The following is a 25,640-nucleotide window of genomic DNA, read 5'->3' as shown; positions in this document are numbered from 1 at the left end:
CGGGGCAGGAGGCTGGGGAGCCTGAATCGCGGGAATCTGCAGGCGGGGACGCGTCCGGGTGGCTGGAGACCCTGGTCTGGTGTCAAGGGGGGGCGGGGGGGGGGGGGGGGATGGGGGGAGCCCCGCCCACGCGGAAGCGCGCGCTGCATCCTCCCAGCCCCGCCCTCTCCGGCGGCCGTCACGATCGCGCGCCGTAGGCGGAGCGGTGTGCGCTGCGGTCAGCTGACTGCTCGGGCTGGCACGTGACTCGCTCTGGGCGCAGGGGTCGAGGAAGCCGAGAGGCCGGAGCTTAGGTCCGGGAGGGATGGAGCGCTGAGCGGTTAACGTCTGCCCGGCTTCCCACCTCCGCACCCGCCGCCGCCGCCGCCGCCGCCGCCTCCGAGACACCTTCCCGGGTCAGTGAGCGACAGCCCTGCCGGGAGCTGGCACTGCAGTGGCCTCCGGGGAAGGATGGGGGCGGGCGCGGGGGCCTAGACTGTGGCGTCGGAGCTGCAGCCGGCCTGGGCGCTGGGTGTCCGCATCTCCTGGCCCAGGGTTGGTGTCTTCGGAAGAAGGGGCCTTGACGGGAACCCAGTGGGCAGAAGGGAGAGGTATAGTACGTTCGGGTCCCTCTTGGGTTCGAGTCCCAGCCAGTGCTGGCCACTCGCGAGGGGGTGGAATGTAACAGATTGGCTCTCCAAGGAGGATGTGGGCTGGAGTGCTGTCTCCGCTGGGTGTTCTCGCCTGTCCGGGAGGAGAAGAAATGTCAGTTTTCAGGGCCGAAGAGGTGCCTACCGCAGGCAGGGGGCGGTCACAGAGGACACAGGGTCATTGTAGGCAGTGGACGGAACAGGAACACAGGCAGCTAAAACCATTTCCCCAGAATGTGAGGAGGGTAGGCAAAATCTCCTCAAAAGGAACTTGCTGGCAGCCTCTCACAAGGCAAATTGAATCACCTATGAGGCATAAGAGGGAAGCGAGTGCTCTTTTTCAGAGGAAAAATGTAATGTGTGTGTGTGTGTTTGTGTGTGTGTGTTTGGGGTGGTGGTGGCCGCTCAGTAGTTAGTGGTGTGCTGGGGTGTGACTAGCCAGGCCCTGGAGTTCGCACTGATCGGTGAGATGATAGGTCACAGGAGAACTGATGAAACTTGTAAAAACAGAGAGGAAAAAAGTATGGAGGAGAGAAAACTTGAATTTGGGTTTTGGTGAGCTAGCGGGGTTGGAGAATGGAGGAAGGAGAACTCTCTATTCAGGGAAGGCCCCAGGATTTGAGGGCCTGACGAGAGGGAAGGCATGTTTCGGGGTGCCAAGGCCAGGTTTGAAGTCTGCTGCATTGTGGAGCAGTGGGGATAGCTCTGAGGCCGAGTAACACCTGTCACCTAAGTGCACGCTCAGTACCAGAGGCTATGGGGACACCAAGGCTTGGGAAGCAGACCCGGTCTCTGTTCTCACCGAGTTTACAGACAATTATGCAGGAGGGAGGTTTTAATAATACTTGTACGAGTTAGGTGTGGTAGCACAGACCTTACTTAAAACCTCACACTTGGGAGGCAGAGCCAGCCAGAGCTGGATAGTGAGAGTGTGTCTGAAACACGGAGAATGTTATCCAAGGGTAGAATGTGCTCCGGAGGAGCAATAGCCTGCTGCAGAGGTGTTTTCCAGGAGTAGGACCTCCGCAGGAGAGTCACAGAAGACTTTGCTGACGAGTTGACCTGGGGAAAGGTCTGAGAAGAGGTTGGTGTGAAAGGGGGAATGAGCAGCCAGGAATGAAAAGAACATTCCAAGCTGAGGGAACAGAATCTGTCAAGGCCCTGAAATGAGAGGAGGAATATACCTTTCTAGAAATCAGGGGGCACCTGGGATGGGGAGTGGACAGACTGGCAGAGATGCATGCGGGGCCTCTGTTGAGAGCTGGGGTAGGCTCTCCAGGGCTTTCCTGTTAGCAGCACAGAGGATTTGTAGGCTGTGGCTTTAGAAGACTTAGTTTTGTGAAGATATGGATGGTGGTATAAGCCAACGAGACTAGCTCAGGGGCAGTGCAGTCCACTGAAGGATTGTAAGGAATTGGGGAGGGAAAGGAAGATTACGTTCCACTTGCCCCTTCCGGGAGGTAGTTATTATAGTGCTCTAAGTCAACCTGAAGTGTACAGTGGAGGCCAGATCTTTCTGACGTTTGTTGGAGGAGACTCTTGCCAAAATATGTTTAAATTTATCTCTTTGTAATGCCATCTGTTGCCCTTTCCTGATTCATTGTGTAGATAGGAACCCATTTGGACTCTTGGGCTGGAAGCAGAGAAGTCAAGTGACTTGTGTAACGTAACTTCCATGGTTTCTGACCTCAGATGCAATTCATGGTGATTACCTGTGCAATAACCATAGCCACATAAGAAGGGTAAGGTTTGAAGGTGCGTGGCATCTCAGATTCAAAGCTTTGGGTGAAACTTTACCTGGTTAGGGCTGCTTCAAGGGATTCTGCATTTGGAGTTTGTGCCTTAGAAACGGCTTCCGTGAGCTGGGCCTGGTACCTGGTACACACTTAAATTCCAGCACTGGGGAGGCGGAGGCAGAAGGGCCTGCCCAAGTTTGGGCAGCCTGGCATATATAGTGAGTTGCAGACCGGCCAGGGCTGCATAGCAAGACCCTGTCTGGGAAAGCCCAGGGCTGCTTTTCTGTGTACTGTGTGGCTGGAGGAGATAAGAAGCAACAGGGTGAGCTGAAGTGCACCAGGTGTCGATCACAGCTCTTTGGCAACAAGCGAGTCTTCATTGTGCTGAAGTCTCAGAACTACGGGATCCTTTTCCCTTTTGGTTCCTTTGCAGATACTAGATCTCAAGAAACAGTACTCTGCATCCTGAATGTTGAGAGCTGGGTGATCACTCTAATTAGGAATTGAAAACAAGGCAGGAGATTTTTATTTATTTACTTACTTACTTATTTTGAGACAGTGTTTCACTATGTAGCCCTGGCTGTCCTGGAACTCTCTCTCTCTCTTTTTAAAAAAAGACCTTTTTTATGTGTTAACCCAATTAACTGGTATATTAACTTTTTAAAAGAAATTATTTTTGTTCTGTGTGTATGAATGTTTTGTCTGCATGTATGTTATGTGTACCACATGTTCCCGGTTTCTGTGGAAGCCAGAAGAGGGCATTGGAATCCCTGGAGCTGGAGTTACTGGTGGTTGTGAGCTACCATGTAAGTGCTGGGAACTGAACCTGGGTCTTCTGCCATAGCAGCTAGTGCTCTTCCCTGCTGAGCCATCTGCAGCCGTCTAACTTCACCATTTAGCTTGTACTCACTCGGTGCTTCTGAGCTGCAGTGCTAACGACAGTTTAGACATTTAGGCTGTCCTACGTCTAGACCATCCGCCACGTCATGATTGGTGATTCTCACATCAGGACAGCTCAAAGTAGTCAGATAAGCATGCAGTATCCCCACTGTCTTGGGCAAATACATGATGAAGATTCAGAAAATAAGTAATATTTCTGTAAGCTGTTTGTTTTGATGGCTGTTAGTATTGACTGCAGAAACTACATTTTAATTTTTCTAATTGTATGAAAACCTTGAGTTCTCTGTCAGTCTCTGTGTAGTTACCAGCTGTGCAGTTACCAGCTGTGCAGTTACCAGCTGTGCCTTTGGACAGATACCTTCATTAACTGTTCTCTGCTCTGAAGGAATTTAGCACCAAATTGCGGAGCAAACTGAAGCGCTTTTCAGTACTCACGATTCAGTGTGTTGTTCTTGAAGCGATTCTGAGAGGGGAAGTAGGGTGGGGTTCGGGGAATTGAGTCAGTCTTGTACTTAGCCCCGATTTTAAGCCTTTAACTTGAATTTCAGACCTTAGCGCAGAGTGCACCATGATCTAGTCAGGATTATCAATGATCACCCAAGAGCAAAGGGAAGTGGCATTCTGGGAGGAGTATGGCTGGCTTTGGCTGTTCCTGTGGTCTACTTTGTGTGACGGTCAGGCGACAACTTGGAGCAGTCACTTCCCCGCCCACCTGGTGGGTGCAGGATCCTGTGTATACCAGAACTGACTTGTGAACTCTGGGTGGCTCTCCTGTCTTTGCCTGTCTCCACATCAGAGTGCTCACCACAGTTGCCCCTCAAGCCATCTTTTACTGAGGTTCTGGATAGAGCTTGGGTCACCAAGTGGGCCTTTAGGTACTCAGCCGTCGCCTTGGCTCTGCCCTTTTGTTTTATGAGCTGGGGTTTCATACTCTAGCCCAGGCTGGCCTGGCGCTCCCTATAAAGTCCAGGCTGCTAGCCTCAAACTCCACCTTCCTGTCTCCTAGATTCTAAGATTCCAAACACAAGCCCCCCTAATGACTCTGAATAATAGACATACTGTGGCTGTGGTCAGTGTGCCAGTTCACCTACAGTAGCTTTACCAGAAGTGACTAGGTGCTTTCCAACGTTGTTTGGCAGGGCTGACTTTTATTCTTTTTGAACAGTCAGCGATGACCTTGAGCTTCGGATCCTCCGGCCTCCCTAGTGCTAGGAATACTGGTTTGTGCAACCACACACAGTTTATGTGGTGTTGGGGATAGAACGCGGGGCTTCAGCCTTGCTAGGCAAGCACCTTGCCAACCGAGCTACCTTCCCCAGCTCCAAAGAATGAGTTTTGAGTAGACCACAAGAGGACAGTGGACTGGGGTAGTAACTAGGGTGCCATTTGCTGGGCTGGTCCTAACCTGCCTCAGATCTTCCTGTTTGTTTGATAGTCATCTGCATAAAAGCAAGGCTCTCTTTTCTCAGATCTATTTCTTGACAGCTGGGATGACCAGATACTAGTTTATAAGCTAAAGTGATTGAAGATTGTTTTCTTTCATATTTAAATGCACTGAAGACATTTAGGTAGTTCCCCAAAAACAAAAACAGGGTTTCTCTGTGTTGCTCTGGCTGTCCTGGAACTCATTTTGTTTGGAGCCTGTTCTGGAACTAGCTCTTGTAGACCAGGCTGGCCTCGAACTCACTCCACCTGCCTCTGCCTCCCAAGTGCTGGAATTAAAGGTGTGCACCGCCGCCACCCAGCAGGTTTATGTAGTTAATATTTTTTTCACTTGAAAATAAACTTGAAGAAGTTATAATGTATTTATTGATGATACATGGTCTTAACAATTCTAAGATCTCAAGAATGCTGGAAATACTGAAAGGTGAGCTAGAAGTGTTTAACAGGCTAGGAATAAGTCCCTCCCACAACCACAAGTAAAAGGCCTCTGATTTGAAGGTAAAATATTTTGTAATCAAAGAGGAAACATATTTTCAAGGACCAAAAAGGAAGTTATTTTGCACCTAGACCATTTTCCAGCCTTATTCCTGTGGAATTTAAACTACTGTAGAGATGAGTGTATTTAAAAGAAATGGTGTCCTGCTAATCCGCCTGCCTGTCTGCTTGTCCGTTCTTCTGAGACAAGGTCTTACTGGCTGTAGTTCAGGCTTACCTGGAACTCGGTTGTCACGTAGCCTAGCCTCAAACTTGCCTCAGTTTTCCAAGTGCTGGGGTTATGGGTATGAGCCATGCAGCTGGGCTAATAATAGGTGTGAGCAACCGCAGCTGGGTTCAAGCACTAACATCAGTGCAGGCTCGGGGTGCTTACTGGGACACGTTCCTGTTCTCTGTGGTTGTCCCTCTTTGGGGTTGTCTTCCACTCTCCAGTCACAGCAGCAATGCTAGCAGATCTGTGCAGGCCCAGTACCCCCACCTTTTGTGGTCCTGTGCAAGTTGCTACATTGTTGTTTTTATTTTACATTTAAGTTAGTGTGGTATGTGGGTAATTCTAGCCTTCAGATTAGCCTAGGTAAGAGAGGTGACAATTAAACAATCCCAGGCTTTGAACCCAGGCTTTCCCTTCCTACTGTGCTTTTTCCCTTGGGCTGCTCCTGTATTGCACTGAGGTTGTTTTCCTGTCTTGGCCTCTGCATGAGTCTCTCTCTCATCCCTCTCTTTATCTGTGTGCCTTTGCCTACCAGATCTGTGGCCATCATCGGAAGTTACTTGATAACGGGACTGCAGTTAATTTGTTTTGCTTCCCAGAGGCAACCCCAGTTCTGGAACTTGAGATGAATAAGATCCTAAATTGAAAACAGCCACTAGTTAAGTAAGAGATGACACATAAAATTTGTATCTGTCTTTTTTTTTTTTTTTGGTTTTTCGAGACAGGGTTTCTCTGTGATTTTGGAGCCTGTCCTGGAACTAGCTCTTGTAGGCCAGGCTGGTCTCGAACTCACAGAGATCCGCCTGCCTCTGCCTCCCAAGTGCTGGGATTAAAGGCGTGAGCCATCACCGCCCGGCTAATTTGTATCTGTCTTAATGCAGTTATAATGTTTACCTGGGTTTAATGAACCTGGGTTGAGAGTGGTGCAGTGGAATGTATGTTGATTGATTTGGACTTAGTTGAGAAAATGTCTTAGATACTTTATTTATTTATATTTTACATGCTTTGATGTTTTGCCTGTGTGTGTGTGTGCCTTTGTAAGACTGTTGGATTCCCTGGAGCTGTTGTTACAGACAGTTGTGAGCTACCTTGTGGGTGCTGGGAATTGAACCCCGGTCCTTTGGAAGAATAGTCAGTGCTCTTAACCGCTGAGCTTGCATGGTTTTTATAAACAGAGGGTAATTTGTGCCGAGTGGACCTGAACAGAGAAGCAGCATGGGAAATAGCTAAGGGCAGGCTTGAGGTTAAGGTGGAATTGGATCCAGCAAGGTTTGAGGATATGGCAGGAAAACCTCATCTAAGAACTGGTGGGCAGATTCAAATTTCGTTCCATGTGGGAGCCAGAACTTGGTGCACATGTGTAATGAGTTATTCAACCTTCTGTTATCTGAGAGGAAACAGCGTGGGCACAGAGCCATCTGTCACTTGTCCATGTGACATTCAAAATGCTTTGTATTCTGTTGTTCGTAAGTTCACTCACTCAAGACAGAAATTCACTGTGTTGCCCAGCCTGGCCTGAGTTCTAGATCCTCCTGCCTCAGCTTCTCAGTGCTGGGATTGTAGCTAAACTGTTCTCTCTCTCAAGACAAGCTCTCACTGGAATTAAAAGCATTTGCCACCATGTCTACCTAGCAAGTGTTCATTGAGCAAAGCAGAAGTTTACCTAGATTTTATTTTGTTCTGTATTCTTAGCATTTGTTTTTGTTTGCTTAATAAGTGTGCTAGTTACCATCAAATGCATGCAAAAAGTGGATTGATGTATATGTCTGCATGTGTTCAGGCATGTCCACACATGTGTCATTCTAAACTCTGTAGTTAGAATAACTTCAGTCAACAACTCTAGAGATGCTGTGTGGTTCTTTGGAACACTCTGCAATTAGCCATTTTGTTTTGTTTTGTTTTTGTTTTTCAAGACAAGGTTTCTCTGTGTGGTTCTGACTGTCCTGGAACACACTCTGTAGACAAGGTTGGCCTTGAACTCGGAAATCTGCCTGTCTCTGACCCCCAAGTGCTGGGATCAAAGGTATGCTCCACTATGCCCAGCTATCTTCTGTTGCATAGTATTGCCACCTCTTACAACGCTAAACTCACTGTGTTATCATGGGAACACCTTCCTCCCCCGCCCCCCAATATAGAGTCACTATGTAGCTCTGTCTTGGAACTCACTATGTAGACCAAACTGGCCTTGAATTCACTGATCCACCTGCCTCTGCCACCTGAGTACTGGGTTTAAGGCATGGTCCACCACACCTGGCTGGGAACACCTTATTTTGATACAGTGGTTCTGAAACCTGTTTATAATCTGATTTTCCTGCAGGATGTTTTTTAAAATATTTTTTTGTTTTGTTTTTTTTTTTTTTTTTGGTTTTTTGAGACAGGGTTTCTCTGTGGTTTTGGAGCCTGTCCTGGAACTAGCTCTTGTAGGCCAGGCTGGTCTCGAACTCACAGAGATCCGCCTGCCTCTGCCTCCCGAGTGCTGGGATTAAAGGCGTGCGCCACCAAAATTATTTAATTTAGTTTATTGTTACAGTGTTTGTGATGCATATGTGAGTTTGGATGCATGCATGCTGTGGTGTACGTGTGAAGGCAGAGGACAACTCGCCAGAGCCAGTTCTCTCCTTCCACAGAAAGGTAGCTTCAGTCATCTGCCTGGCCTCCTCCTCTCATTTTGCATGCAGTGATACGCTGAGCTGAGCTGGGATCAGCCCCCTTCTTTATGTTGTCCTGCAGTGCTGGCTCTGGCCCTTCGGTGGCGCTGCCCGGAGCGGGCATTAGGGTTTTCTCTGGCCATAGTTTACAGTGAGATGAAATTGCTGTTGGTCAGTCTTGATCCTGGTGCTTCACACATGGTTATAATAGTGTAAAGTAGTCTTGTCTTTCTCTCTTGTTTTATCCTCCCCACTCTCTCCCTTTCTTTAACTGTGGGGGAGTATGTTTGCCGCAGGGCATTTGTGGAGCCTGTTTTTTCTCCTTCCATCCTCACATGGTTCTGGGAATCAAAGTGACATAGTCAGGCCTGGTGGCAAGAGCCTTTCCCATTGGGCCGTTTGCCAGACTCTGGTGTTCTGTGTTGTGATGCTGTTTGCTAGTCTCTGAACTTTTCAGCTCTTGGGATGGGGCGTGGTTTTGTGCTTACAAAGTAGGGACACCTGGTAGGCTGGGAAAGTAGCTTGGAGCTGGAGTGCATTTCTGACAAGTGAGGTCCTAGGTGTGATCTTCAGCAACACAAAATACAAAAGATAAAACTGAGCCAGACGGGTACCCACACCTTATTCCCCACTGCTTGGAAAGCTGAGGCAGGAGGGTGGGTGAGCCCAGGCATTTAAGACTGGTCTGGGTAGTATAATGAGAATTTGTCCCAGATACGGAAATAAATAAGCCTGACACATAACACCTATGTGAACATCCCTTTGTTAAATAGTAATGTGTGTTTAGATACAGTGTATCTAAAGTATGACCGTTTTAGACATTAGAGTTTTGAAAGCAATTTTACTACTTAGCTGTCTGGTTAGGTTTCTGTTGAGTGTGATAAAACACTGACCAAAACCAGCTTGGGAGGAAAGGGTCTATTTCACCTCCTCGGTTATAATCTTCAGAGGGAAGGCAGGGCAGGAACCTGGAGGCAGGGGCTAAAGGTAAAGGCAGTAGAGGGATGCTGTTTGCAGGTGTGGTCTTCACGACTGGCTCGCATCAGCCCTGGCACTCCACCGTGGACTCTTCCTTCCACATAAAGAATCAGGAAAATGCTCCTCCAGTTTGCCTACAGCCTGGAAGCATTTTCTCTATGAGGTTTCCTCTTCCCAAATGACCTTAGCTTGTGTCATGTTTACAAAAAGTTGCTCAGTACTGTACCCCAGACTGGCCTTGAACTTTTAATTACAAGTATGTGCCAGCACACCTGGCTTTATATATCTAAATCAGTGGTAACAAGATGTTATAGCTTCATTAAGTTTTTTTTTTTTGGTTTTTCGAGACAGGGTTTCTCTGTAGCTTTGGTGCCTCTCCCGGAACTAGCTCTTGTAGACCAGGCTGGCTTTGAACTCCTTGAGAACCGACTGCCCCTGCCTCCCGAGTGCTGGGATTAAAGGTGTGCGCCACCACCGCCTGGCTACTTCATTAACTCTTTTAAGTGAATTTGTATTTTGTCAATCAAGACAGCTTTTCAATAGTGTATGGATTTTATTTGTAATAAAATGAACATTTCTCTCATTATTACTCAAGTAATTTATATCCATTGTTGCCCTTCTTCACAGATACAGTATTGCTTCTTCCTTTCTGCCTATACTTGTGAAATTTTTGCTGTTCATTGTCATTCATCCTGTTTTGTGTTTTTTATTTTAAATAAAACACAAGACTGAGAAAGGGGGGAAGCTGAAGGGTGTGACTGACTCTCCACAGAAATAAATATCAATTAGATAACAGTATCAAAGGTCATGACTAGCATGTCCACCAAACTAGCTTCTGACTAAAATGGGCTCACTTTCCCAACACAAACAGCTACAGATCTGGTCAGGTCAGGTGGAGACGCTGCTTGTAGACTGCAGGTGACAGCGAGCTCTGCGGCCCCTCCCGGCTTTCTCCCTCGCAGGGGCATTGCACTGGAGTCGAGAAGGAAACTCGAGCAGAGCAGAGCAGAGCAGTTGATCCTCAGACTGATTTTACATGGGAAGGCCTATCTGGCTAGTTAAGTGAAGTTGACAGAGAAATACCAGGAACCTGGAATGAGTAGACAGCTATAAACTGAAAAATTGCCAACACAATTGCTTTCCCTTTCTTCCCTTCCATTCCTCTCTGTTTCCAGGCTGAGGGATTGCTGGGCAAGTCCCTGAGCTGTATTTCTAGTCCAATACAACACTCTTTAAAAGGAAAACAAAATCAAGTATCTAGGTGCCTTCCAGAGCAAAACAAAGCATTGTCTTTTTTAAAAAAATCGGCTGGGCTTGTTGGCTCATTTCAGCATCCCAGCAGTGGGCAAGCAGAGGCAGACTGATCTCTGTGAGTTGAAGCCAGTTTGGTGTACATAACAAGCTCCAGGCTAGTCAGGGTATGTAGTAAGACATTTGTTAAGACATTGCATTGTGTGTGTGTGTGTGCATTTGTGTACACGAACATGTGTGGACGTCAGAGAAGACCTGCAGGAAACTGCTCTGCTTCCATATGTGAATTCTAAAGCATGGAACTTAGTCATCGAGCTTGGAGTTAAGTGCTTTCGCCCTGAGCCCGCTGTTTGGGCCTCCAGCATTCTCAGAAGGAAGATAACGTGAAGATTAGGAATGTGACCAGTGATTTAATGGACAGTATCAAATGTGAAGAAAATGGAAATTTTCAAACAGAAAATCCTAAATTAAAAATATGTGTATGTCTTTGTCTTTTGTGCGTGTGTGCGCGCACACACACACACACACACACACACACACAACTGAACATAGAAAGGGGGACTGTTTGCTGGGGAGAAAGAAGCCTGAGGAGACAGGGTGTTTTCTGTTGTGGACTCTCTAGATTTTACCTGCTTACATTAGAGGGTAGTGAGGGTGGGTGGAGGGGTGGAATATGAGCAGGGTACAGCAATACAGTGAAGCCATTATTTAAAAAGACAGCCAGCATAGTGGTCTTTTAATTCCAACACTTGGGAGGCAGAAGCAGGCAGATCTTTGTGAGTTCAAGGCCAGTCTGGTCGACACAGAGTTCAGAACAACCAGAGCTACATAGAAAGACACTGTCTGAAAACAAACAAAAACCACATGGGTATAAATAAACCACAAATACCTCTGTGTTGTTGCTTGGGTTATATATTTTTGTGGTACTAGGGATGAGACCTACGGCCTCATGACCTAGTGCTAGGCAAGAGCTCTACCGCTGAACCAGCCCAGTAGGGGGATCTTATGTGGTGTGTGTGCGTCTGTCCATGTCCGTCTGTGTGGACGGGATAGTGGAAACTCTCAGAGGGGCTAAGTGGGAAGTCTTTAGGGCATTGGTAGTGTGCCTCTGAGACCTGTGGGGTTCCTGTCCCTCCTCTTCTCTCCTGTGTGTTTCTGCCATGATGTGGAGTGCCTGAGTGGAGTGCCGTCTAGACTAGACCTCTATAGTATCGAGCCAAGTCAACATTTTCTCTAGAAATCAACCAGCTCAGGTTATAGTGGTACAGGGCTAATTGTGCATGCAAAGCTGATTGCGTTTCAAATTTTACCGGTGTACAAAACTCTAGAATTCAGTAGTAACTCAGTCTCAGTATTGTTTTATTTTGTGTGTGTGTGTGTGTGTGTGTGTGTCTGTGTGTGTGTGAGTGTCAGTGTGTGTACTTAATTTGTACACAGGAACTCCATCAGTAAAATGTTTGTTGTGCAAACATAAGGGCCTAAATTCAATCTTAGGACTCATAAAAAAAAAAAAAAGAAAAGAAAGAAAACAATAGAAAAAGACCAGGTGTGCCTGTTGGTGCTTGTAATCCCAGTGCTAGCGAAGCAGAGACATGAGGGTCCGTGGGGCTCACTGGCCAGCCAGCCAAGCCTGCTAGGTAAGCTGAAGGCCAGTGAGGGACCCTGTCTCAGAAAGGGTGGTGGATGCTGGAGGAGCACACCTAGGACTGCCCTCTGGCCCCTACACATACACACATGTACATATATGTGCGCAAGTAATTTAAAAAGGAACTGTAAGAGAAGGTGAAAAGATACTGAATTTCATCACACCTTGTGGGAATGCAGGACACACCTGCGGCCACTGACTGAAGACTGGAGCTTGAGCACTTTAATAATGGAGAACAGAAGATGTTCTCTTGTTGGAAAACAGTTTGGCAGCTGCTCTGAGGTCAAAGAAACCATAGTGATCTGCTTAGAAAGTGCACTTTTGGCTGGCAGTGGTGGCTCACGACTCTAAACCCAGAACTCGGGAACCAGAGGCAGGCGGATCTCTGAGTTGAAGACCAGTCTGGTCTATAGTGTGAGTTTCCGGACAGCCAGGGATACAGAGAAACCCTGTATTAACACCCCCTCCCCCAAAGTTTATTTCTGCAATGTTCTCCCAAGATAAATGGAAACTTGATTTCACAGAATTATTTGTTCATAAAATGCCTTGAGTTGCAGCGTCCACTGTCAGGTAAGCAGAGCTGTGGAGGTGCGCAGTGGCGTTCCGAGCAGTGCAGGAGCGTTTGCAGCTGCAGAAGCCGGGCCTACGGAGCACATCTGCCCGGGCTGACAGCGGAGTAGGACTGATGGGACGGACGAGGTTTAAGGAGACGGTCTCAGGTGGTTCTGAGTGCTGAGGTTGTAAGCACGTGCCAGCACGTGTGCCTGACTTTGTTTTTGAGTTCTGGGACAGGGTCTTGCTGTGTAACTCACTCAGCCTTGAACTCCTGGTAATCCTGTTTCAGCCTCTCAAATGAATCAACCCTCCTGAATTAAAAATACGGTTTTCTTTTTGTTTTGTTTTGTTTTGTTTGGAGACAGGATCTTACTATAGTCCTAACTAGCCTGAAATTCAAAGAGCTCTCCCTGCCTCTGCCTTCTTTGTTTGGGGCTAAAAGCAGGAGTCACTACAAATGTTTATTTTGGTTTGGGCAGTGGTTTAACAGGTCCATATATGACTCTAGATTTGATTGAAGCCTTAAGATGGGTGTATTTGTGTATAGATTAGATCAAGAGTAGGAACAGGGAAAGTAGATAAGCAACTATAATTCAATTTATCTGTTAAATCATCATGTAATCCTCAAGGTTATTCATTCAACAATTTTGAAGAAATACAGGCCAGGAAGGTGTGAAGTGGGTGAGAGTCTTAACTGCATGAGCCCAGGCCCAGCCAGGGCACCCTGTGATCACTGCCCCTGTGGTGAGGGAGAGAGGTGGAGGTCACTCCAGAGACACCAGAGACACTGCCTAAGCCAACAAACAACCCCACAGTCAGTTCTCCCACCTGCACACATGTGCAGTGCACACATGCACATGCTAGCGTTCCTCTCCGGCCCAGCACAGGAAAGTCAGTTCTCCCACCTGCACACACGTGCAGTGCACACACGCACATGCTAGCGTTCCTCTCCGGCCCAGCACAGGAAAGTCAGTTCTCCCACCTGCACACACGTGCAGTGCACACACGCACATGCTAGCGTTCCTCTCTGGCCCAGCACAGGAAAGTCAGTTCTCCCACCTGCACACACGTGCAGTGCACACACGCACATGCTAGCGTTCCTCTCCGGCCCAGCACAGGAAAGTCAGTTCTCCCACCTACACACATGTGCAGTGCACACACGTGCAGTGCACACACACACATGCTAGCGTTCCTCTCCGGCCCAGCACAGGAAAGAGTCCTTTAGAGGACGCAGCCTTCTAAGTCCAGGCTAGACCCGGATCTCAGTTGTGTGCTGTGCCCTCAGGTACACAACTAAGCTGTGAGCTTCTCAGGGTTACTGTGAGAACGGAATGAGGCAGCTTGGAGACCCGTGTGTTTTAGTACCAAATGCAAAGGCCACTTTGCCATCTTTTCTCGTCTCCCTAAAGGGCTCTGGTCCAAAGCGAGACTTAGCTTCCTGGTGTGCCCAGACGCTGCTCTGCTGTGTGGAGAAAGATTTGTGATATTATTTCCTTTTATCCTGGTAAAGGCTCAGTGGGGGAGAGAGGTGTGTGCTGTTTATAGATGGAAAATAGGGTCTTCAGTGTTTCCAGGAGTCTTTGGGACATCGCGGGCCAAATGGGATAGAGTGGGGAGATGGACATGTACTGGCCCCCACTGGACAAAGGGCAGAGCTCAGCCATACGCTCTTGACAGAGTTAGAGCAGTTGGTTTCCTTACCTGCTGTCTACCTGCTGTAGAAAAATACACCCACAAGTACCCTTTACCAGATTTTCTGGTGTGAACATGCAGTAAAACATCAAATTCCCCTAACTGAGGCCCCCAAGGAAATTGGTATTATTAAAGGTGGCTCAGACTGGGCTCACAACAGGCCTGTAGTCCTGTCTACTTGGAAGGCCTAGGCAGGAGAAACCCAAGAGACTCCAAGCCTAACTTAGGCAATTTAGTGAAACCCTGTTTCTGGAGGACTGGGAAAGGACTTGGTGTTTATCTGAGATGCCTGAGGCCCCGGGTTTAATCTCCATATTGTTAAACAAACAAAACAACCAGAGGCTTAAAGATACCAGTAGATTCTCTGATAGACCAGTGTGGCACAGTCAGGATAGTCTCCTGATTGCTATCTGGGGTAAAATAGTTTGGTGACTGTAGAGTATTAGGTGGAAGAAACCAGACTGGAAAATAGCCAAGGCCAGTGGCCAAGACAGCAAGCAGAGGCTGACAGCTGTGGGGGCTTTTGCGCCTCAGTGCAGCAAGCCTGCCCACGCAGCCAGAAAGTCCTGTTTTCTTGTGTGTGTGGTTTTTGAGACAGGGTTTCTCTGTCTGGAACTCTGCAGACCAGGCTGACCTCAAACTCAAGAGCTCCTCTTCTGCCTCATTTCCTGAGTGCTGGGATTAAAGGCGTGCGCCATCTCCACACAGCCAAGTCCTGTGTTCCTCATGGCAGTGAAAGGCTTGGTGGCCTGTTCCTGGAATTGCAGTCTTGGGAAGCCAGAGTGGGAAGAGTGCTGGAACCCAAGTTTGAGGCCAGCTTGGGCAAAACATTGAGATCCTAGATCAAAACAGGTGAAGGAAAGAGGGGCCAAGGTCCCAATATCCCCTTCAAATGCGTTTCCCATCTTCCCTCCCCTTTTGTAGTCCCCAGTAGCACCTCTGGCTGGGGCCATGTTAGATCCCGACTGATGTAAGATTGTACTTTAGACATTCAGTGTTACTGTTCTGCTTTAATATTACAGCTTCTCCGTTGATTTCCAAAGAGATAACCAACATGACTGAGTTCTGGCTCATATCTGCTCCTGGGGAGAAAACCTGTCAGCAAACATGGGAGAAACTCCACGCAGCAACTACGAAGAACAATAACCTGGCGGTTTCTTCCAAGTTCAACATTCCTGACTTGAAGGTGCGGCTGTACTGCGCAGAAAACTGCAGTTGGGGAGCCCGGGGAGGGCACTTTTTGTTCTGTCAGAAGTGAATTTCTAGGTTCCTTGAGAAGTAAAGTCATTCCTCCCTGGCTGTTGATGTGATTTAGAGCGGCTCCTGGTCTCTGGATGTCACGAGGAAGTCACTGAAGTCATGTCTCATTCCCATGTTTCTCTGGTTATAGGAGGCCTTGGTACTACATCACATGGGATTTTCAGGAGAGAAGAGTCTTAGTATTTATTTTTAAATATCGCAGGAATATTTCCGTTATTGTTTATAGTCTGTTACCACAGTGCCTAGTTAGACATTATTTACTCAATTGGATTTTTTTTTTTATTGTTTTTTGAGATAGGGTTTCTCTGTATCTTTTGGAACCTGCCCTGGAACTAACTCTTTCAGACCAGGCAGGTCTCAAACTCACAGCGATTCGCCTGCTTCTGCCTCCTGAGTACTGGGATTAAAGGCATGCGCCACCCCCCCCCCACCCCGGGTGAATATTTTTAACATTTATTGAAGACCCATGGTCTAGCAGTTATGAGGCAGGCTCCAGAATGTTACCTGAACTTTTGCGAAAGCAGCACTTTATTTCTTTTTGGTTTTTTGAGGTAGGGTTTCTCTGTGTAGCCTTAGCTGTGCGGAAACTCACTTTGTAGACCAGGCTGGCCTCAAACTCACTGAGATTCACCTGCCTCTGCCTCCTAAGTGCTGGTATTAAAGGCGTGCGCCACCAGCCAGGCTAACAGCATTTTACTTCTAAAGCATGATCTTTGGCACACAGTTCTGCATACAGAGTCAACAGCAGGCCCTCATAGACAGCCCCAGACCCGTCCTGGGGCCCTGTTGTACAGCAGAACTTCACATTGCCATTGTCCCTGGCCTGTTTAAAGCAAGCACAGGCCTGCTTATGAAGTGCCAAGTTTTCATGAGTGGTGCTTTCTCCCTAGAGAATCACCTCCTACATAAATATGCACTTAAATGTCCCACGACCTTTCCTTTCCTTTTCTTTTTTTTTTTTTTTTTTTTTTTTGCTGTATTTTATGAAATAAAACTGGAGAATGTAAGGTTTGTGGCCCTTTCAAATAAAGATATATCATCTAGTTTTTGTTTGTTTTTAAAGGTAAAGGGATGTGGAACTGGGAGGACTAGTGCCAGCCTGATCCCAGCACTCAGACAGCTGAGGCAGGGAGAGCAGGAGTTCAAGGCCAGCCTTGGCCACAGGGACTAGAAGGGATCCTGCCTCAAAGCAAAATAAAAACAGCCCCTCCCCTCTTAAGGGGTGGGAGCCCGGTGTGGTGCTGTGAGCCTATAGTCCCAGCCCTGGGGAGACTGGGGACGGAAGCCTGAGGTTCACCTTGGTTACATAGTAAGACCTTCAGTTAAAAGGAGTGACAGCAATGGAAGCTGAGTACTATGTTGAATTTCCCTTCTAGGTTGGCACGTTGGATGTCTTGGTTGGCTTGTCGGATGAACTGGCTAAACTGGATGCATTTGTAGAAGGGTAATGTATCTGCATGTGTGGGATTGGACGAAGTGAGATTCTGTTGTCAGCGTCCTGATCTCTGGAGAGTCTTCCAGAGTACTCTGTGCTAGGTGGATGATTTGGGGAAATGACTGGATTCTTTTTTTATATGTCAATGTTTTGTGTATATTTGTGTGTGTGCACGTGTGTATCTGTGTGTACCTGGGGTGTGAGAGCATGTTCATGGAGGCACACATGTGTGCAGGTGTCCTCAGTGGAGCCTGTGGGGCTTGCAGACTCAGGTAAGCTACTGCCCAGCAAGCCCTAAGATCCTCCTGTCTGCTCTCCCTACACTGGGACTGCAAGCGTGTACCACCATGCTCAGCTCATTTCTTCTTATTAGCAGACGATATTCCCTTATATTCATTGTTATCAAATACTCTATTATATGTCATGTTTTATATAAGGTGGGATTCATTAAATAATATGTCCTAGTGTGACAGTTATTTTATAGCTTTTTTTTTTTCTAAAAATGATTTTTTTTTTAAACTTCCCAGAGTGGTCAAGAAAGTGGCTCAGTACATGGCTGACGTGTTGGAGGACAGTAAAGATAAAGTTCAGGAGAACTTGCTGGCCAGTGGAGGTGAGCTGATCTTTTATGACCTACAGTTGTTAGTGTATATATAATGTGAGTGGCTTAGAAACATAAGCAGAGAAGATTAGAAGCCCATAGGTGAGGCTGCTGCTGGTGATGTTACCAGTCATGTCTGTCCCCTGGATGTAATCTCATGTCACTCTTAGGTGGCACAGAATGTAGGGTAAGGTGCAGGCTTTGCTCCCCGGTCTGAAACGACTTAAAGCTGAGCATCTCAGCATCATTGCAGTTAGATACTCCTGTTTTCTACTTAGAATGATTGATTCATTACAGGGTAATGCCTCTTTCCCCTCAAAATGCTGCTTTTCTTAGTGCCCATAAAATAGACTACTGATGTATGTGTCTGTAGCTCTAAGTTAATAATGTATACTGAGCCTGTTCTGTAATGATAGCTTTATAAAGAATGCTTTGATCTCATTATTGTTGATTTTATTTATTTAATTAATTTTGAGACAGGGTCTCACTGTGTAGCCCTGGCTGGTCTAGAATTTGTTAGGTAGACTAGGTCGGACTTGAACTCACAGAGGTTCTCCTGCCTCTACCTAGGATTAAAGGTGTGTACCACCACAACCAATAATAGTACTTTTAAAAAAAAATCTAGTGTTCTGGGGCTGGACAGATGGCTCAGAGGTTAAGAGCACATACTGCTCTTCCAGAGGACCTGAGTTCAGTTCTTTGCACACACAGTGGATGACTCACAACAACCTGTAACTTCAGGAATCTTGTCTGGCCTCTGCAGGCATGTACACTCATCTATACATACCTGCCCCTCCACCTCAGATATGTAACTAAAACATAAAATAAGTCTTAATTTCATTGTTCTTCTAGTCTCATTCACACTTATCTTTGCCTATGTTAAAAGACAGCCTTGGCGCTGGAGAGATGGTTCAGGTAAAGAGCGCTGGCTGCTCTTCCAGAGGTCCTGAGTTCAATTCACAGCAACCACACGGTGGCTCTCAACCATCTGTAATGAGATCTGGTGTCCTCTTCTGGTGTGTGGGCATACATGCAGGCAGAAAACTGTTAGCATAATAAATAAATAAATAAATCTTTTTAAAGACCAGCAACAAAACAGACAGATGTAGTGGCTCTCTCCTTTGGTCTCAGCACTCAGGAGGCAGAGGCAGATGGATCTCTAAGTTTGAGGCCAGCCTGGTCTATAGAGTAAGTTCCAGGACAAAAAATACTACAACTTCTCTTCAGTAATTAATTTATTACCTTATTTCAGTTGACTTGGTTACTTATATAACAAGGTTCCAGTGGGATATGGCCAAATATCCAATCAAGCAATCTCTGAAAAACATTTCTGAAATAATTGCCAAGGTAAGACCAAAATTGAGGCAGGTGGGACACACTGATTTATAGAAAATTTGTTTAAATTATATATTGTATGTATATGAAGTGTGTATGTGTGTGTGTGTGTGTGTGTTTGTATGTTATAGCTATGAAATGCTTTTTAGGATTTTCCTCTGTTTTTTGAGACAAGGTCTCTCTATGTAGTCCTGGCTGTCCTAGAACTCATTGTGTAGACCAGGCTGGCCTCCAGCTCACAGAGATCCTCCTGCCTCTGCCTCTTGAGAGCTGGGATTAAAGACCTGTACTTGGTTGGAGAATTGATGTGACAGAAGCCGTTGAGTACACGGACTAATACACTGTAAAAGATCCCCTATGAAATTTTGTTAAAAACAAAGTTTCTTATTTTTTTTAAATGTGCTTTTAAAGTTGTACTTTGACTGTAATCACATACTCTTAGTCAGAAGCTGTTTAAATTGTACTGGTAGAGGCAAACCTTGGAAACGCTTGCCTGTTTTTCTTCTTTTGAAGGGAGTAACTCAGATTGATAATGACCTGAAGTCTCGAGCGTCCGCATATAATAATCTGAAGGGGAATCTTCAGAATTTGGAGCGAAAGAATGCGTAAGCTCTCAAGTGTTGTGGATGCTAAGTGTGGGAGTGTGGGGCCAGTTTGTGCTGTTTCTGTAATCAGTGATTTGTGGGGAGCTGGACGGATGGCTCAGCAGTCAGAGTGCTGGCTGCTCTTGCAGAGGACCTACGGTAGTCCCAGTACTCACCTGTAACCGCACTTCTGATGCCCTCCCCTATCTACAGGCTCCTCTGCACAAGGCGTGCACAAAATACTTCTTAATAGTTTGTTAAATTTTCATGGGAAAGTTAAGTAATTTTACAGAACTTGAACAATTCAGAACAGATGTGAAGCTGATTCATTAAACTTAAATGGATAAACTCATAAATTTAAAAACTCATAAACTCGTAAATTAAACTCATAAATTTACTTGTCACCTGGATGCTGGCTTATTTCCTTATCCATTTGATATTTCACTGAAAATTTTGTAAGGTTAATTATTTTAAATCAAATCATTATATAGCAATTACGTACCATTTAAAAAATTTTACATAATAACCTGTTTATGCTGTAATGATTATTTTCTACTTTCTCTGTTTTCCAGGTTTAGGATTTTGAAGCATTTGCTTGTAACCATATTTGGTTGTTGTAATGTCACTGCAAGTGTAGTTCAAGCTGTTTTCTTGTTGGTTTCTGGGGGAGGGGGGGCCCATACGAGTCAAGTGTTTTGTTTTATTTTAAATGTGTGAGAGTGTGGTGTTTGAGTGGGTGGTGCGCATGCTTTTGTGTGTACCTGTGATGCACAGAGGAGGTCATCGGGTCTCCTCTGTCACTCTTTGCAAGCCTCAGGGACCATCCTGTCTCCATGCCCTATAGTTCTTGGGTATGTGCGTGACTGTGCACAGCTTGTTACATGGATGCTGGTGTCTGGATTCAAGTCCACATGTTGTATAGCAAGTACTCTTAACCACCAAGTATAGTTAAGTACATAGCTATAGATAGCCCAGGGAAAAGCTGCCTGAAGGTAGGCTCTGGCACAGACGAGACAGGGCATTCTCATTCCTGGAAGACCAAATAAAGGCTGATTGGAAAGTTGATTATTGTGCTAGTCCAGAACTGTCTGGTAGCGATATGAGGGAAAGGGAGAGAACACAGGTGTGCTTAGGTGATGTAATTTGGTAATTAGGATGAGGCGCTCTGGTGTCTGGTGACTGCGGCTCTCCCAGCCGAGGTTGTAATTAGAGACGCTGGACTGCAGGGATTAAACTCGCAGAGTCAGACTGAGAGGCCAGTTTGACAGACATTGACGCCTCTCTGGCTACTGTGTGTGACCGTTGTGCCTGCGTGTGTGTACGTGCACCAGGTGTAGGAGACGGTGTCAGGTCCCTTGCAACTGAGCCACTGTGTGGGTGCTGGGAATTGGACCTGGGTCCTCTGCAGGCACAAGTACTCTTAAGCACTGAGCGTTTATGATGTTGTTTAGCTTCTTTCTTTTCTTGTGTCATGGAAGCGCACACTTACCCACCAATGAATCTCCTCTCATTCTTTAGGGGAAGTTTGCTGACTCGGAGCCTGGCAGAAATCGTGAAGAAAGATGACTTTGTTCTTGACTCAGAGTACCTGGTCACGCTACTGGTGGTTGTCCCCAAGTATGTCTGTTACCAGAGTCTCTAAAACTCAAGTACAACACGAGTCCAGCTCTGTGGAAACGTTTGTTCATGGGGCACATGCGGTAAAATTCGGTTCACAGTGTGGAGGCTCCACAGTGTGGAGGCTCAGTTATAAATCCGTAGGCTTGGCTAACTAATAAACTAAGTAATTTTATTATTAAAAGTTTAAACACACATGTTTCAAAATCAGGCCATTGAATTGTTATTCTGAAAAATATTTATGATTAGTTGAGGTGAACTTGAACCCCATAAGAATGAAGAATGTGAGCCGGGCGGTGGTTTACATCCTTAGTCCACACTTGGGAGGCAGAGGCAGGCAGATCTCTGTGAGTTCAAGACCAGCCTGGTCTACAGAGTGAGTCTCAGGACAGCCAGAGCTACACAGAGAAACCTTGTCTTGAAAAACCAAAAAGAATTCTATGAAGGGCTGCATAGTGTCTGTGGCCAGGCGGCTGTCGTAGCTGCTCAGCTCTCCCGTGTCACTTGGTTAGAGAGCTGAAGCAGCCACAGAGGTATGCAAGGAAGTACAGTTTTGTTTACTGACCTTTATATTTAATAACCCTTTGGAAGCTCCTTTTGATGAGGCCTTCTATATGACTATTTGAGCATGTGTAGTTTTGGAGAGGCCTGATAAGAGCAGAACTGAGTTGTATGGCTCATATGGTAGTGGGACGTGTCTTTATTTCCAGCACCCGGCAGACAGAGGCAGACATATCTCTGTAAGCCGAGGCCAACATGGTCTACTTAGCAGACATCCGGCCAGCAGATACATAAAAGACCCTGTCTCAGAGCAACAGCAGCAGCAAAAGCCTGTGTGTGAGAGAGGCACTCTTCACTCTTAATGGCCAAGGTCTTGTTGACATCTCTGGGGGAATCTGAGCTGCCATGGCAGATTTGTGATGGGAAAGAAGAGAAATCACTGGTTCCTGGAGAAGGTGGAGAGGAATAGTAGGGGACTAGGTTTTCTGAGTTGGTGCATGCCTCCTCTATTTGAGTCCACAGGTTTTTGGACTTTTCTGCATCTGTGGAGGAGAGCGAGGCTCTGAAGGGTTGTCCTTGAACTGGCACTTTGGTCTGGCTGGCCTGGAGCTTCTGCTGCTTTTGCCTTCACATCTGGGCACTGGGGTCATGGGCATGTGTAGCTGGCCTCATAGGCATGCCCGCTGTGCCCAGTGTGGAAAGCTTTGTTTCTTGTTTTCCTTACACAGCTCTTCCATAGAATATTGAGAACATTAGAGCATACTGTTTATTCAAAATTTATCTTTATTTATTCTATTTATCTTTGCTTTTATAGCTTACAGGAAAATAACTTTTGCCCATATTTTTTTATTTGGCTTTCTTTAAAATTTATGATTAGAAAATGTCAGCTTTTGTACCTTAAAGTGGAACCCGGAGCCCTGCAGGTCACTCTACATAATGCATCCCCCGTGCCTCCAATACTGCACTGTAAGTCACACATAGCTATCCCTCCAGACCCCGAAGCCAGCGGCCTTTCCAGAAAACTGTTGCACAGCATTCGGAGGCAGCATCATTACTGCCACTGGCTTCCTCGCTACTTCCTGGGGTGCACCCTGTTTTCTGTAAATAGAGTTTTATTCAATCCGTTACAATGAGCACCAAATGGTAGTGATTTCCCAAGGCCTCTTCTGTTTTTAGAATGAGGTCTGTTTTCCAACCATGTAGTTTAAGAATAACATAGAATCTAACTGTGCTTTTCCACCTTAACAAACCAGTCTCTCGGCTGCGCCTCTGTTGCAACAGTTACTAGCTCCCAGGGAGGCAGGCGATGAGTACTTCCTACTTCACTCCATGGGTTTGAGGCATGTTCTCAGTAGTTTTGCTACATATATATGGTACATTATTGGCCACACTTCCTAACTGTCCCATGTTTTCTCTTCCTGGGCATGGCGGAAGTAGGACTTGTTTCCCCTCCCATGTTTACTGTGCCCATGTTTTCTGCAGGCTGAACCACAACGACTGGATTAAGCAGTATGAAACACTCGCGGAGATGGTAGTCCCGAGGTCGAGCAAGTAAGCGGCTGTCTGGCAGCAGTGCTTTTAAGTCTTCCACAGCTTGTGGGAGTAGGAAATAGCTTCGTGGTCTGTGTTTTCTTTCAGTGAATCTGTAATTTTAGAACCATCATTTTTACTTCATAAGTTGTCAACTCTAGTTATCATTTTATATCTAGAAGGGACTTGGCATAGCCAGTTTGACCCCTCATTTCTGTAGACGGAGACGTTTGAGGAGAATGAGATGAAGTTGGTTGCCCAGTCTTACTTCTAGCTAACGGCAGGATGAGGACCAGAGCCAGCTCCATCTTGCTGCCTTCTGAAGCCTTGTCCACTGTGCACTCTGTCCACTGGGAGCGAGGTGCATTTGCCTCCCACAGGAATTGCACCAGGCATCTCCTGGATGCTGTGCTGATCTCCAGATTTCATTATCACTTGGAGAAGAGATACGAGACTAGATCTGTACATCTTTAAAAAGCAACGGAATATTTGCCTTTTTAGTTAAACACGTGGAGTTGTGAGTTAATGTATATTGTCATTTGTCACCTAAAGCAGTGTTGTGAAGCAGTTCAGGTGCTAATTTCCTCACAGGTAGGAAGCCGCCTTTAAGTGATCTAAGGCACATGACTTTCAGTGCCCAGGGGCAAGGCAATGCCATTGTAGCTCATGACCCATGTCATCAGCCTGTGCCCACTATTGCTGCCACAGATGTTCTCATAAAAGAAGGCGTGGAAGACAGGGAGGAAGTGAAGTTAGTAAGGTCAAGCCATGGAGTACTTTCTTTTCCAGTTCATTGGGAGTTAGCTTAGTGTAATAGGAAATCATGGACCCTATTGATGGTTTTTTCTCAACTTGCTGTGTGACTTGGGTGAGTCTTTGAACACCTGGGCTGTGAGGTGATGGCGGCGGAGCAGCTGAGCCAGACCTGGTGGGCTTGCTGGATTGGACTGGAAAGAGGAAGAAATACCATGAGACAAGAACAGACAGTTTGAGCAGCCAGCCTGGTGCTAGAAACTGAACAGCATGCTCTGTAGTGTGGCTTTTCTTAGTGAAGAGAGCGTTTGTTAGCTAGTAAGTGTAAGGGAGGGTGTGAAGGCATCCTAATGAGAGCGCATCCCAGACAGGACCATCTTCCCTGTGGGAGGCAGTGCAGATGAAGAGGGAGGCGCTGCTTCGAGTTCTTCCCTGTTTTTGAATTTCACAATATTGTGGAACTCACAGTGACTTTCCCCCTCTAGTGTTCTTTCAGAGGACCAAGACAGTTATCTATGTAACGTCACCTTGTTTAGAAAAGCAGTTGATGATTTCCGACACAAAGCCAGAGAAAACAAGTAAGTCTGACCGTGCTTCTCATGAATGTTTGCACATGATTTTAATCTGTTGGATTGGCTGTATGTGGTATGGACAAACTTGGTTTTTTTTTCCTCCACATTCAGGTTCATAGTTCGTGACTTCCAGTATAACGAGGAGGAGATGAGAGCAGATAAAGAAGAAATGAACAGGTTGTCTACAGACAAGAAGAAGCAGTTTGTATGTGGTCTTCCTTAGCATGGCCAGTGCTCAGCAGACCATATGTGCTCTTGCCTGTCTTTGACTTGGAAAAGGGGAAAAGTTCTCTGGTCTTTCCTTTTAAGATAGTTGATTTTGGTTACTTTACTTCTTTTTTGAGACAGGTTTCATCCCAGAGGCCAGGCAGAACTCACTGTGTGGCCCAGGGCTGTCTTGAGCTCCGGGTGATTCTCCTGACTCAGCTTCAGAGTGTTGGGATTATAGGCAGCCCGCAAACATCAGGTCCCTCCCGTCACCAGTTCCCACGGCACCGGGGTTACTAACGTGTGTGACCATGCCTGGCTTTTTTTTTTTTTTTTAACCTGGGTTCAGGGATCTGACCTCAGGTCTTTTTATGTGAACAGCAAATGTCCTTTACCCGGAGCCATTGCGCTCCTGTTGCAGTCTTCATTGGAACTTTTAGAGCTTATTTTGCTTCTGAGTCTTAGGAAACTGAAAAAATGCATTCTAGAGATACTGAAAGCTTCAGAGTCTCAGAGAGAAGCATCATGAAAAGCAGTTTATAATTTGGTACTAGAAAAATGAAAGTATTGCATGAAGGTACCGCTCAGTAGAGTGCTTAACTAACATACAAAGGCCCCGTGCCACATTGACAGAAACTGGTTGTGGTGGCATATACCTGTAATCCCAGCATTGGAGGAAGAAGCAGGAGTATCGGGAAATTCTAGGTCATCCTTGGCTACATGAAAACTTGTCTCAGAAAAAAAAAAAGAAAGAAAGAAAAACCATATGTGTTGATGTACATGTGTATGAATTCCCAGAGCTCGGGCTGTGTGCCGGAGATGCCTGTGGGAAGCACACCCAGGTCCAGTCCTGCGTTCTTCACAGCAGGGGGCAGTCTGACCCTGCTCTGCCCGCCAGCCTGCTCTGCTTTGTGCAAGTAAATGTTTTCAGTGCCATTGCCCACAGCAGCTCAAAGAGCAAACATTTTGATCAGAACTTTTCACTTTGTTGTATCCTCTTTGCCTGAATTAATTGCTTGGCACATCCAAATGATCCCATACGTTACCTAACTGAAGTGGTAA

General features: G+C 46.3%; 1 protein-coding gene across 2 annotated transcripts in view; it reads left to right on the top strand.

Moving 5' to 3' along the window:
• Positions 1–228: 228 nt before the first annotated feature.
• The window catches only part of Atp6v1c1 (ATPase H+ transporting V1 subunit C1), a 29,044-nt gene continuing 3,632 nt past the window's right edge, over positions 229–25,640 (top strand). Inside the window, exons 1-10 of one of the 2 annotated variants that reach the window (XM_041637587.1) lie at positions 229–395; positions 15,206–15,369; positions 16,820–16,887; positions 17,406–17,491; positions 18,732–18,826; positions 19,328–19,419; positions 20,917–21,015; positions 22,999–23,067; positions 24,285–24,377; positions 24,483–24,576. In XM_041637587.1, coding sequence (XP_041493521.1) covers positions 15,238–15,369; positions 16,820–16,887; positions 17,406–17,491; positions 18,732–18,826; positions 19,328–19,419; positions 20,917–21,015; positions 22,999–23,067; positions 24,285–24,377; positions 24,483–24,576 — 828 coding nt within the window. In that variant the 5' untranslated portion in view covers positions 229–395; positions 15,206–15,237. Of the gene's footprint in view, positions 396–457; positions 591–15,205; positions 15,370–16,819; positions 16,888–17,405; positions 17,492–18,731; positions 18,827–19,327; positions 19,420–20,916; positions 21,016–22,998; positions 23,068–24,284; positions 24,378–24,482; positions 24,577–25,640 lie in introns of those variants that run through there. The other variant, XM_041637588.1, reaches the window with a different exon arrangement.

Source organism: Microtus oregoni, unplaced genomic scaffold, assembly GCF_018167655.1.
Source record: "Microtus oregoni isolate MIOR12 unplaced genomic scaffold, Mior012 000053F_ref0000044, whole genome shotgun sequence".
Taxonomy (NCBI): Eukaryota; Metazoa; Chordata; class Mammalia; order Rodentia; family Cricetidae; genus Microtus; species Microtus oregoni.
The sequence above is the reverse complement of the archived record's forward strand: the minus strand, read 5'-3'. Positions and strand labels throughout refer to the sequence as shown.